The 15,015-nt window shown below is 43.0% G+C and overlaps 1 protein-coding gene across 6 annotated transcripts in view; it reads right to left on the bottom strand.

The window, feature by feature from the left end:
* ZNF423 (zinc finger protein 423) overlaps positions 1-15,015 on the bottom strand; it is a 237,194-nt gene that overhangs the window by 18,394 nt on the left and 203,785 nt on the right. For all 6 annotated transcript variants that reach the window (XM_072873546.1, XM_072873547.1, XM_072873548.1 and 3 more), the window contains 2 exons: positions 5,439-5,570; positions 3,747-3,862 (listed from right to left, as the gene is read on the bottom strand). In XM_072873546.1, coding sequence (XP_072729647.1) covers positions 3,747-3,862; positions 5,439-5,570 — 248 coding nt within the window. The remainder of the gene's footprint in view (positions 1-3,746; positions 3,863-5,438; positions 5,571-15,015) is intronic.

The raw sequence follows: 15,015 nt of genomic DNA, 5'->3' as shown, positions 1-15,015 counted from the left end.
GCCAATGAGCCATAGTAGCCACTCTCCTTTCAATATGTGTACATTTAAAGAAACTGGGCACTTAAAATGACAGCAAATTCCTCCAGTGAAGCTCCCTTAATTTAGTGGTTTGACGTATCTCCAAATCTGAACAGGAAAGAAAGCCCTTTATTCATAGCAGGCAATAAAACACCTGAACACCTGTGCTAGGAAAGACCTGGCAGGTACCCTGCTCCCTTGGTACCTGGGTTATTTGCGCATTGTTTATTATATCCCTTGCCTTAGTTTTCATCAATTGTAATCATTTAGGAGGAAACGGTATGATTAACAGTACACAAGCAAACAGCAGGAATTAATCCTTTAAATACAAATACTTCATTGGTTACGTGATGGCTCTTTGTAAAAAGCAGTGTGGCAAAGCAAAAGAATACCTACGAAAATCCTCCTTAAGTTTCCTCTGAAAATCACTGTTCAGTCACAATTTGCTTAATGTAATTCTTGATGCAAGCAATTGAGGAGGTATGTTTCACAACTGTGAATAACACCACAAATATAACTCTCAGCACCTATTACATGTCATAATTTCTGACCCATCTTCATTGTTGGCAGGGCTCCCTGCTAGGTTTTAAATAGTAAAGACCAAAATTTCAGTTGTCAAAGAGCTAGGTCATCTCCCACGTCTGGATGCCCTGTGTGCCGCTGTGGCTCCAGCTGCCTGTGAGAAGCGGGCATGCTGGCGGTGGCCAGCAGCTCCTGACACGGGTCCTAGAGATGGGGCTCTGTTTGAAAAGGTTCCTTCTGCCCTACGCGTGAGGAACCCCCCAAACCTCCACCTCTACACTTTTTTCAGTAAGCATGTTTCCATAGGGGGAATGAAATGCCACAGCCTTGGAGTTCTATACATTTGCTATAAATTTACTTTTTTCCCGGAGATTTTCATCATATTTATAGCTGTCAATCTTACAAACTGAGGATGTGAAAAACACGGAGCTGCCAGCCTTTCCTCTTCTGCCCTAAGGGTACGTGGGGTTATCACACATACTGTTTCCTTTGTGTTTCATGGTTAACCTTACCATGTTTTCTTTCCTTATTTCCAATGAGATAATGTAAGCAGTTAAATAACATTCTGTTTTCTTTTCTTCTGGCAATATCATCAAGGTAACCTCACTGACTCATTGCTCCAGATTCACACCAGAATTTCCGCCATTTATAAAATGAGCTCAGTTCCTCGGAGCTTTCTCAAGCCTTGGTTTTATGGCTCCATGAGACGGTGTAAAGCATAAACCTATATTAAAATACAACTACTAGTTCAGAAGTGAAAAGAGGGTTTGATTGCTTCCAGAGCATTACGCTGCCGAAGCAGTATTTGCACCAAGCCCTAAAAGTATGTTTATAGCAGCAACGTTTCTCATCACATGGCACACACATGCCCTTCTGGGCTTACTTGGTGTTTACCCTAGCTGTTTAAAGAAATGTTCACAAATCAGCAGGGCTAATTCATGCTGCTCCATGACATCTCTAAAAGTTACCTTTTCCCTGTGCTGCCTGTCATTTTCCCCACCTTCCTTGCTTTTCTTGCTTTTCTGTAAGCACCTCACTCTGAATTTCTTCTTGAAATAGTCGAATGCTCAATTTTTAAAAAGTATTTTCAGTGGTTTCACTTAAAAATACAAAGAAGTAAAACAAAGCGTAGGTTCAGATTTTGACACCAGTTATTTTACGCCAGTGGGAAAGCAAGATCAGAACTGAAAAGTCAAATTCATCAAGCGGAACCCCTTGATGGATGGTGATTTGCCCACAGAAGAACAATTGCACAGTTAAGAGACTGAAAGGTCTATGCAGATTTAACCCTAACTAGCAACTAAACAAGTGGTTCACTAAAATAATACTAAATCTTCATTACTCAAGAAAAATATAACCAACACTTGAGGAATTTAGAGCAGGCAGCTTACACATCAGAAACTGAAGAGATAATTGTGCCAAGGCAGACTGGTTCAAAAATCTTGAGCATTTCTGACCAATTTATACACACATTTTGTGTCCTCCTTGGCTCAGGTATTTGAATTAGTAAAATCCCTGGCATCAAGTAAACACACATTTCTGAGTCACCACTGAAATAAAGACTAAAACTGTGCAGCTAAGTATTGAATTTTCATTTAGCCAACACCATTCAAAACTACTCGTGTAATTATTACGAACACAGAAACTTTAAATGCACACAAATCCTGCATAAAAAATGGAAAATTACAATCATAATTTATCTGATTAAAGCTGCTATTTGCAGCAATTTTGCAATACACAACACTTCAGAATTGAAACACTATGTAATTAAAACTGTTAATTGCAAAAAACAGGCTGCTGTTAAGACTATAATTTAACAAGGTTCTCTTTACTTGACCATCTGATTTTAAAGGTTAATGCAGTGACCTAGGAAGCCAGTGCACCCATTTTAATTGTGCTGGCATTTTGACCAAACACCACTTTAAAGGAAAAATGGGAGGAAAAATCAGAGCCAGCTTTGCAAGCCACTGTTCCCTTCATAAAACGTTCATAGTGAGAACACACAAACCCAAAATCTGCTGACTTTATTAAAATATTAACAAGATATAGTTAAAACTTTTGTACACTTATGCAAATCAGGTTGCTAGAACAAGGGAAAGAGGAGATTCCCCTGGGAGAAAAAAAAAATAAAATCAACAAAGTGAAAAGATCAACCATCCTTCCACAGCATGACAGCACGACACAAGAGGCAGCAGCTTGGGAATTCAGCAAGATAAATAAAAACACTCCAAAGTTTAAGTAAATCATGGTTTATAAAGCTAATAGATTTAAATGAGGCATACGGTACCATTCTATAAAAAGACTGCATTTGCCAGGGGACATTAGCAGTATTTTGGTGGCCGTGCTACACAGGTAAGATATGCCTGAGGAGGGTGGCCAGGGCGGGCACCTCCCTGCGAGCTCTTTAGAAGGGCAAGCTCCAGCGGTCCATTCCCCGCAAGGCATCAGGCACACATGCCATGGAGGTTTCAGCATCTACCTGGGTTTAGCATCAAAGGTACCAGTGTGATTTAAACACCAGCCTCCCCACCCTGGGGCTAGGGCCCCAAGAGCAGCTGCAGCAGCATGCCTAGGTCAGGGTCTGGCCCCTCCGAAAGGCTTGCTGGGAATGGGTGCGGGCCAAGCACCAGCTTTGCAGGGGCTAAAACTGCTGTGGCTGTGGCGCCCAGTGCCGCCAGGGCAACTGGCATGTAACACCTGGCTTGCAGAACCTGCAGCTTATTAATGTGCTAGTGCCTTGGTGGAGCCTCTAATTAAGCATCGTGTTGAGCTGCACCCACGCTTTGCTCTCATACCTCGCTAGGGAAAATTCCTTTACTTCCGACTTAACAGTGAGGAAGGGGAGGGGGCAGCCTACCATTTGCTTAGCCTTTGTATGTTAATCAGTGCCTAAATTATTAATAGAGAAAAAGAAATTATTTACAAGGTGTTACGTAGACATGTCAGGATGTAGCAACGCTACTGTCAAGAGAAATACTCATAAAGAATCATGATATCTGTCTCATCTTATTTATTTATCCCAGCCACGCTCAGAGACCCCTTTCTCCTGATAGCAACCGGGGAGGCAGGAGGAGACTGATAGACTGTTTAAGGGCAGAAGAGACCATACTGAGGGTATGCACCTTTTCTAAATGCTGCACAAGGGTGATGGTTGCACAGAGAAATTGACAGCTTTAGCTTTGCTTTTACTCCTGTTGTAAACATACCTGAAGCTCTGTTTGAAAGAAGAACTTCTGTGGGCACTGGGAACAGTCATAAATTTTATCTTCCTGCCCGTGGACTGCAAAGATGTGCTGCTGCAGTTTGTTTGCCTGTACAAAAACTGAAACAACATAGTACGGTTAGTTAAGATTGCTTCATATAAGGCATCTTGTCTTGAACTACACTTTTACGATTGCAAAGACTCTGAAAAGTCCAAGGATATCTGCCAGAGAAGTGCCGATACACTTGGTTCAGCAGAATTTCCTTACAAGTAGTCAATTTAGAGTCTCCAGGCTGACAGTCAGCTTACTTCTAACAGAGTCTAAATCCTGTATGGATTTTTGATATTTCACATAAAGCTAACACTGTCCACAGGTAACTGGAAGAACTCAATCATCAGACCAAAGAGAGGACGTCACCGTTCCTGCAGGGAGCCCTGGGCCCACGGCAGGTGCATTGGATGCATTTTTAATGCAGGACAACTGGGCCACGAGAAGCCTTGATGGCTTCTGCATCACATTTCTGGCAGACACATGAATCTGAAAAGGCAGCCTTGTCACAATTTTTAGGCCTTTTAAATGGGTTGTCCATTCAGTATAAAAAAAGGATTATGATTTAACATCACAAGTATCACAGCATCTGCATTATGATTTTGAATCAACAATTATTCTGACTTTATCAAGTGAAATCTGGAAGTGAAACATACTGAACCCCAGGCTTTAGTTGGTTAAAAATATATCTCATTTAATTTTTGTCTCATTTTATATGGATGATCATCAGTATGTGAAAATAGCTTCTTCAGCAGAATTAAACGCATGCACTCAAAGAGTTATTTTACAGCACATTTCAAGATAGGATAAATTAACTTCAAGTTCACACAAAAACCAGGTTCTCAAATTGTGGGCCAAACCCCAAGGAGCGTGGGTTCACCTTGCTAACACCAAAGTTAAAGGAATCGCAGGTGCTGCCGTGCCCCTTTACTAACAACAGGTCCACAGGCACATGTATGTGATCTTAATCTCTCAAGCAGTTTGGAAACATAGATGTTAACTACTGTTTTGAGGAGCATATAAAAGACAGCCTTTAACATGCATCCTGCAGATCCTTTAAGCAAGATCATCCAAGATCATTTGCACTGATGAGACAGCTTAAAATGAAGTACAGGGAAGGAATACCTAGCAGGCCCTCAGACAGGAGTAGAAATGTGCCACCATGAGCAAACTGGCCTTAAAAAAACCTCCGAGACAGCAGCTGGCAAAACTATACAGTTGTAAAATTTGCTCTTCTCAAACCTTTACTCACGTGAGCCTTACCACCATGAGTGGACTATGAGCTACCTGGCCTTTAAAGAGTCCTTGCTCAGGTGAATAAGGGCTTGCAAGAGCAGGTCCATACTCTGCAAGTCCTGCACTTGGAAATGCATTGCACCTTCAAGTCACAAGCTACAATTTAAAAGGCTTGGAATTGTGGGGGGGCAATGCAGAGGCCACTGCACGTGGCAGCGCTGCTCGGTGTCAAACGCCACAGTGCTGCTCTTCGAAGCGAGCCCCAGTTTCAGACAGATGATATTTTGAACATTTCCAAGCACAGTATTTCTTTTAACCAAGGAAAGGAATACAGTATTTTACAAATCCCCTGAGTGTCATTTCTGGATCAAGCCATGCACGCTGCGGCTTGTCTTGGCCTCCCTGTCTTACCTGTGAAACAAACAGGGCATTTGAATGTGCCTCCCATCCCCTCAAAGCTGTGCTCAATCAGGTGACACAGGAGCTTTGCCGGAGAGTCAAACATCTGGTTACACAGCTTGCACTCATGATTGATGCCTTCCTCTGCAAGGTTCAAATGATACAACTTGTTAGTGACACAGCAGATTAGCGTCGGGGATGCAGCAGTCGGCGAGAAACGCCCATGCCGGCGCACACGACTTCAAGGACCCGCAGACATTGCCACGGCTCTGGCCTCATCAGAAAAGCGGGCCGAGCCGCTCGTGCAAGGCATTCAGGTGTACAGCCCCCAGTCATATTTAGGGGCGTTGATTTTCAGCTGCAATGAAAGCGGCGCTGCGATCAAGCCGCCGGGAACCCACACGCCTGCTCCCAGGCTCGTGACAACACTGCACCGCTCCAGTTTGCATCCTACCACAAAGGGAGAGCATCCCTGCTCTGGGTATCGATTATTAAATAGTCAAACAGCATTTAATATGAATTTAACAGTGTGAATTCAACCAACAACACTGAAAGTGGGCTGAAATGCTGTCTTCACCTCAGATTATACTGCAAATATACAGGAGAGGAAGAAACTATCGGAGAACAGCAGGAGCCCAGGGCAGTGTCAGCCTTAATTTTATATCTCTTGGCTTTTTCCAAGCTGAAGAGACCATTGAAGGTATTTAAATGTCATCTGAAAGTGTAATTTCTGTGTCATATATCTTAAGCACTGAATACACAGGGCTCATTTTAAATGCCCCTATGTTCTAGCTGAACTCATAGGGAAATAATAATAATTATTACTATTGTTTCAAGCCTACCAACCACTTTTGTAAGATGATGTTTCTCTTTTTACTGACATTTATGGGTTTGGGTGCAGTTGGGCCTTTTTTTGAGGTACTGAAGCCATATTAAAGCAATTTCCACACATAAAATGAAACAATCCTCTAGTTTTCTTGAAGTGAAGGAGGGAGTGGTAGAAATTTAGACAACATAATGTACACTTTATATAAATCAGAAAAAACCTAAAATGTAAAAATTTTGCCCATTGTTTTTGTAAATACTTCCGGAAAATGTGTGTCTCCTTCATTGTGGCAACACATGTGAACTTCTCATGAAAACATTTTAAAAACTAAAGAAATTCTGTCTTTTGATGTAGATTCAACTATTTCCATATCTTCAAATCTCACTGACTTCAATTTTTAGTTCCAAGATGCCTAAGAAATGACTACATTAAACCATGAACTATTCTCTTGCCAAATGCATTTGGATCTTGCAAATAACGCGAGCCTTCAGAAGCATGGTCTTTACTTATAATTCCTTTAAATTTAGCTTTTTACACCTTTAAAAGGGCTAAACAGAGGGAAATTATTGTTTTCTATAAGGCCTTTGGTACTCTCAGTATCCCAAAGCCTTTTTACAAGTTGGGAAGTTAGGTGCCAGGGCAGGCTCTGTGCGGGACGCTGGGCACAGCCCGTGCCCAGGCACATGGTGGCTTTTGCACATTTGCACCTTGGCATGGTTGCAGCTGGAGGCAATTCCCAGAGCACATGGGCCTTGAAGGGCTCTCCATGCTGTGTGAAAAATAACAATAATTAAAAAAAAAAACCCGTGCAGCACCTTGTGCAGCAGCACGTGCTGGCAGTGAGTTGCCTGTGCTGCCTCGAGGCCGGGTGGGCTCTGGAAACGCATGTGGCAATGGGTGCTCTGCCCTGCACAGCAGCGGTGGCACACAGGGCGAGAGCAGGGTGCTGATGGCGAGCGCTGGCACCGGAGCTGCGGTGGGGAAGGGGGAAGCAGGGTGGGGAGAGGTAAGCAGGCGGGTTGGGAAGTGAGGAGAGTCAGGAAGACAAAGATGAAAGGGCTGGTGGCTCCATGGCAGCAGCTCCACAAATTCCCTGGGCAGCCATAACCAGGGACTGGGATATTTCTAGGACACAACGAGGTTTGCAATTCCCTGTTTGGGCAGCCATCACAGATGGGCACATCACCCTCTCTGACGGATGGGTTTCAAAACCTGACCCTCTCCCCTTGCTGTAGCATAAGGCCGGCTTCTCCCATCAGATCCTTGCCTGAAAAGTTTTGGCTTTGTGCTACCTTTGCAATCTGCTCTGGAGTGGAGGAAAGATGGGGAAGGGATACGTGCCTTGTGCTGAGCATCCTGAGCATGCCCAGCCACACAGCTCTGTACAGCAACCGAACGCTGCAATAAACCTGGAGAGGACAAAGCAGGTACTGGGGGGAATGGAACACATTCCTTCTACGAGTAAATCAGAGAAATCATGTTTGACATTAATTTTCTACCCTCCACATACTGGGTATTTGGAAAACAGTGATTCATGTACAGCCTATGGTCCTGTGTGAGCACGTGTGTTCATAAATATGGACAGACACATACTGCTGACTAGACGACTGCTCCTTTTGCAGCCTAAATACCTATAATTTCAGTAAAATTTTAAAAAAACAACAATGCTCAGCATTTCAATTGAAGTATATTCTTACAAGCTTGGTATGTTTAATTAGGTAACAGAGATTGTGTATTTTCTTGGCTGATCCCTGCAGTATTTTAAATAGTTAAACCCATAACAAACAAACTAAAACTCGAACAAAAAATAATAAAACATAATGGGTTCCTGCAGATCTGGAAATTTATCCCACTCGAGGCAAGACCTTTTGATTTGCAAATCCACTTCTGAATTATAAGGCCTTCTCCTCACCGGTGGGGGTTTTTATTCCACTCCCACAGGAGTCCATTATGTATTTCTTGTGTCTATAAAACCATCCAGGAAGAAAAAAGGGGGGAAAAAGTACCATGGTTAGCATGACAAACGTTTCTCTTTTCATGCCTGTGTATTCAAAATATGAAAATGCCCAAAGATATAGATAGAATTGCTGCTATAATCACTCTCTCCTCTATGGCATTTTACAGCATATTATTTTACACAGAAACACGGCGCATGTATAGGGATACTCAGTCACCTTTGGAGAATAACTTCCTTGAATTATATAAGATCATATAGGCGGCATGCAAGGCAGCTTTTTGACAATGCGGCGTGACAGCCAACACTTCAGTCAAACATGTGGTGCTGGGCGTTAGAAACAGAAAACATAGAATCATTTCTCTCATTTTTACCCCCCCCCCCCATTTTAAACATGACAAGCATCTATGAGACCTACATAACTCAAGTGAATTATGCAGCCCCTCTCATTTGTAAAATAAAATGCAGATTTTTACAGCTTGCTGTGCTAGATCTTCTCCCATTTCTCCACAAGTGTATCTGTGCGGGGATCAGTTGATTACAGGAGTAAACGAGCAATGCACAGCAAATGAGAATCTTGGGTTTCTTGCCTTTTTTTTCCTGAGCTCAGAATAATAAGCATTAATTTTACACTTCATTTCTCAAAAAAATAATAGGATGTGTTCTTGTTTAAAACAAGCAGGCCTGCTGGATTCTGTCAGGCTGAAACTATGTCAGGCCAAAAGAGGAACAGAGCGCTTTGTGTAAAAGTATCATGGGGAGATGATAGTATCCTGTAATGTTTTCAGTACCTACTTTTGTCTCCAAAAGCATTTGATCCCTGGCAGACACATACTTATTTCCATACTGGTCTTGAGGGAAGCCGGTAGGAATGAGAGCTGATTATCTGAATCCTGAAGGTGAAACCTGGGTGGTGCCCACTGATGTCAAAGGCAGGCATTTGTATAAATTTGGAGGTACGTAATTTACTGCCTGTTAGCGAGGATTAGCGGGTTGCGCAGACCCAGCTGAACTACGGTGGCAAAGCACATCGCTCATTGTTCCCAAGTTCAGATGCGTTTGCAGGATAGTTTTAAATACGTTGATAGGGTGCTTAGTAGCACTTACACTGTCGTTTTGCTCATTTTAGAGTGGGAGTATGCTTCTCCATAAAGCTATTTCTGCTGCAGCAATGTGCATTTAATACATATTACAATGAGTCTCTAAGCCTCTAAGAGAATCGACAGTAGCAGCCTCCTGGCGAGGATGCAGTATAATTAATAATGCTGTATTAAACCCATGTACTGTATCAGCTGCATTTCTAATTATAACTATATTAATGGCAATATAAAAGTACGCATTAACACTGTCGTGTACCGACACATTATCACACCAATAACAAACAGGAGATTTGAACAATAAAAATCAAGATGGCATTGTCTTTACCATTAGTTAAAACTTCTCTCTTCAACTTGATATAATAAAGCAAAATTTTCCCTTATGGAATAACCGCAATAGTCCTAACTTGAGAGATCGTGTAAGGCAATCTGATGCTCGCCCCTGACAGCAACATGTACATCCCGTACTATAGCTTCCCAGAATAGTATATTTCTACTCCACTGCAGCAAATTAAGGCAATAAAGAGGAATATCTTTCCTGTACTCAGATGTACACATCCCTGAGTTAACAGCACTTTTAATGAACTTTGAAATACTGTAATTCAGTGTAACAAAGTATTAATATACTGTGTTCACAGAGAACCTCCTCCTGTCCATTATATCATAAATCTGGTAGAATTAAATGGGCCATGTGCTCCAATTATAATAGAAATAAATAGAAATTGGAATGAACACAGGGAAATAAAATGAAAACTGCATGGAACTGTTATGTTTATGCAATTCATTTCCCAGTAAATAAGTAAGCAAAGGGAAAAAATTATTACATAAGAAAAGCAGGAGCTTCCCCAGTAATTTCTTCCATGTGGCTGTGACGGAGCAAGGGTCTGGGACCAGGGTAGGATGATAGTGATGGACACCCCCCTCCAAAATAAAGCCTGCAGAGAACCACTTCGACCCCTCGCCTGGCTGGCACCACTTCACCACTGGTTTTCATTAAAAACAATCCAACGATGGAGGTAAAACCAAGGTCTGAGAACACAATGTGACTGCTACAAGAGGATGGCAAATTTGCAGATGCCCACATCGGATGAAGACAACATCTGCTGTACAGACGACATTCTTCATCGCCATCACTGTCTAAGCCTCAGAACTGCTATACAAACCATTTGGACCACAGCGCTCCATTACGTTTTTGTAATTAGTCCCGGAGGACGTAGCTGAGCCCCTCCCTCGCTGGTGGGGCAGCTGCAGGGCAAGGGGACCCTGTACTCATGCTCCTGCCCTGGCGTGGGCCAGCGGCACAGAGCCGCTCTGCATCGCGGCGCCCCAGTGATTAGGCAGCCCGGGCGGTGAAAGGCAGCGGATTGATGGTGTGGCAGCAGAAATGTCACCTGGGGAGCTGGGTGCCGTCCTCCCAGGGATGTTGGAGGTCAGTTACTATGGCAACGCCGAATGAGCTCAACCTTGTAACTGACCCTTATCTTTTTTTGATCTGTGGCCCACTTGGGACCTTGGCTGGAAATCAACTGGAAAATAATCTGGTCACATATCAGAAAGAAAACTATTTATACTTATTTATCCAGGTAGAGCTCATATCTCCCTTTGACGACACTGCCAGACTAAAGACACCCGTCATGTTCCCGCAGCATTTCACGCGGCTGTGCAGAAACGCCCGGCTCTGTGCTGCAAGAAGCCATGCCAAACCCCCCCCGCCACCGCAAAACACACACACAGACTGCCACGGATATCTGTGCTCATGGCTCTGCTGATATATTGCCAAAATCTTGACTTGCCCGTGTGGATAAACATACACCTACACCCCTTCTTGGATGGTTTAATATTTTACGTTGGTATCCGCTACTCATATCCTTTTGTGCTTTATCTCTCTGCTGAAATATGATTCTGCTTTGAAATATATTTATATGACCTAGAATGGCACAACGCTGATGTCTTTTATGAACTGAAGATTGTTTAATAAAATCTTGCATTCCTGCTTCATCCTTATGACAATTTTACTATTATAAGTTTTCAAGGGATATGAGAGCTGTCCACTGTGGTTAGAAACATCACTTTAATGAAAAATGATAACACAGGGACTTGGATTTTTCTAGAAACTATGTAAGGAAAACCAACAAAAATACAGAGAGTTCCCAAAGTGCATTCGCATGTATTTTTGTTGGTTTTCCTTACATTTGCTTTTGGATGAGACTCATTAAAATCAGTTCTGTTCTTCATAGTTTTCCAAGGGATGGGCAGCCCGGACAAAGGTCTGACAGCACGAAGGGGCTGTTGCTGTTCTCCAGCTGGGGAAGCTCTCGAGGAGAATGGAATTTGGGAAATCAGGAAAGATATTAGGAGACGGAAGCCACAGGACTTGCTGGCAAACATAGGTGCTAGAGGAAGGGCCTATGGATTCCTGGTAACAAACTCCAAGGCTTCTTGTGATGCACTTCTTAAACGCATCTAGGCCTCGAAAAGGTATTATTTTTCAGGCTAAATTAGCCTAACCACACAATGGGCTTTAAACTCTTTTCATCACCTCAGGGGGCCTCGAGCTCAAAATATGCAGAATTAGAGGCCAAATTATTTATAGGGTAGCTTGTAAGTTCACTGCCTCCAGTACATGTCAGTACACTGCAATATTAAAATGACCATTAAAAAGAAGCACAGTCCCAGAGGGACTGGGGATGAGATTGCAGGGAGTTTCCTACCGACTGCGATGGCGGTTCCTGCGCTGCTCCAGAGCCCCTGCCTCCCTCCCAGCCGCAGGCTGCACGTTCCCCCGCTGCACCGCTTCCTAAGGGGAAGGCTGAACCTCAGACACACAAGATGGGTCTGCCGAGCCTGTCTTCATCAGCTTAATTTTCAGTTTACAAGAAAAATAAAATCTGAAAGTTCAAAGGAGTTCATGGAGTTGTGCATCATCTATCTGCTGACTGCAGAGACCCAGAGGGACCCCGCCTGCAGAGCTTTATTTTAGATTTAGATATTCATCTGGGAAACTGCATAAAGATAATTTATAGAAATGCACTACACTTTAGCACAGTAACTTCACACTCTATCAGCCTTTCTCTGAAGATGCCTTTTTTTAATAGCCTATATTAAAAGTTCTTGTGGACTAAAGTCTGATAGGTCTGTCTGATTCTTCACAATATAGTTCATTAAGGAATAACTCCAGTGGCTTCCATGGAAATGCAAAACCCATGCAGGAAAAGAAACACATCCTGCCTTTGAGTGTGCAAGCCCATACACACACATACTCAGAATGAATCTGGATAAAGCTAATGAACCCCTAAGAACAGCTAGAGGTTAACAGAAGCACCGCACTCCCACACAACTCAACCCTAGTCGTGTATTTCAATGTTTTGATACGTTTGCAGCTGTATTAGTTCAAGTTTAATGTCGATACCTGGTGGAACTGAAGTAACACAGCCCTGAATCCAGGCCCATGGCCACACAGCCCATTCCCTGCACTAGCCTCCCTCATGCCATCATGTCGGTTAAACCTGAATATCCCTTATTACTCCTGGTCTCTTCTCCACTCTCTTCTCTTCCTTGGAGGCAGCTTCCTGCATTGCTACACAGTGGGAATACATCCATCCTCTGATCCTATTGACAATATCACATCGAAGAGCTCAATACAGACAAACAGCAATAACTAGTATCTACTTGGCATCTATTCTTCTTGCGAAATTAAAAATTAAAATTAAAACATCATTATACTCTTATTAAACATCCCACTGGAATATGCCAAGTGCTTTTAAAACATGCAAAGCTTTAAACTGAGTTTAAATGGGTGTAAAGCCCTTTTTGCTCATTTTACAGGCCTGGCATGGTACCCAGCCTCAGCACCAGGGCCACCAGAGCCACAAGGTGCCCCCTCCCCACTGCGTCCCACCCAGACCTCCTGCAGTCCCAGCGTGCATCAACCGTGGTCGCACGGTGGCCCGCAGAGCTGCCAGGACTCAAGCAAGAGCTGCCAAAGGCAAAGCCTTCCCTCTTACCAGCAGCCCCCTCCCCTGCCCGGGCACCTGCGCATGGGGTGGCAGCTGCATCCTGCAGCTACTGCTTAAAAGCCAAATGCTGGGTGCATTTTTCTCTGTCCAAAGGCAGTTTCCTGGGGTGGGGATCCGTCAGGGCGGCATTCAGCCCTGGCTGCCAGCCCCCTGCGCTAGCCAGGCACACTTGGGATAGCACATGGTACTTTTTAAACACGCAAACTCCTGCTGATGGGTGTCCCTGATCTTCAGATTACAGTTTCCCAAGTACACATTGACATGATAGACTATAAATCTATCGTGTAAATAATCATCAGATTAATGGTCTCTAATAGTATATAATTAACATGACAGACAGGCTACAAGCCAGTTGCTGTCGACTACACTCGGCAATGCACAGAGTAGGAGAAAGCTGTAAACCACTTCCATGATGGCATCAGGGAAGCAGAAAAACTGGTAAAAGGAGAGATAAAAACAGAACACATAACAAAATGAAAACACTTCTAAATGTACAATTTAACTGAGAAACACTGAAGGTTCTTTCAGGCATCAAAGTATGATAAATGTCAAACTTTTTTTTGAAGGGGGTGTAGAGTTTTATTTGCATCAACAAAGAAAAATTCAGTTATCCCTGCAATGCCTCTTGAGTGAGTACAGGTGAACTGGTGCAAGGGGCCTTATTCTAATATTGCAAATTCTGCATAAACATGGAAATACGTATCCAGTAATGTAAACTTTACAGCAGTATCAGCCATCGTCAAATTACAGCTTATATTAGTATAGATATCTGGGAAATGATGCGGTGGGCTTAAAGTTATAAGTGCAAGTGAAAACCAACCATGAGCATTATTTCTGTTGCAGATCACCACACTGCTCAGAGACTGGCCATATACTGCACTCCTGTAATGTTGGGGCAGTTTGCACCCACTTATTCAGATTAAACAAATGCATTTCTATTAAATATGAATTCACCTTCTTTTCTTATTAAGAAACAGTACTGTTAGGGAAAAGCCTCTGGTTGAAAAGCAATCTCTTATGTCGTTGTTATCAGCTTACAGACCAAAATTCTAAAATTCTTCTTTAAAATACATACAGACAAGCAAAAAAAAGGAAACACCTCTCAGCTTTTTCTTGGAAAAAAACTATGATAGTTACCCAGCTATCCTGACACGATCGTTTAGCTGCATCGGAGCTTACTTGTTCATACAAGGGCTGAACACACGTCACAGCCCAGCCCTGGAGAGGGTCCTGTCCCCAAGCCCTACCCCAAGGCACCTCCCTCACTCCCTGTCCCCACGGACTAGGGTGGGAGCTTGGGGACACAAACCAGTTATCAGAGCTGACAAAATTGCCAATAGAGGGAACCAAGGGTGACTAAATAAGGTCTGGCTGGCTAAGATAGGTGACTGATTTTGCATAGCATGAGTATCCCTCAAAGCTCGTTAAGTGCAAATATGCCCAAAAGAATGAAATACCCCTATCAGACATATTTTAAGTCAGGAATCCTAAGGTGCAGTAACACATGATATTCCTTAAGGCAGTCAAAAAGAATAATCTGCAGGAAAACAAGAAAATATCTTAAGCATCTCTGCATTATGCAGACATATATTCTTGTACTGTGGGAATATGCACAAGTGAATATACAGAGCATCTCCCATTGATATTGATGGGATTTGCTCGATTAACACTCCACAGTCCAGGTGGAAATCATACC

This window comes from Ciconia boyciana, chromosome 9, assembly GCF_034638445.1.
Source record: "Ciconia boyciana chromosome 9, ASM3463844v1, whole genome shotgun sequence".
NCBI lineage: Eukaryota > Metazoa > Chordata > Aves > Ciconiiformes > Ciconiidae > Ciconia > Ciconia boyciana.
Note: the sequence above shows the minus strand (reverse complement) of the source record. Positions and strands in the feature narration are given on the sequence as shown.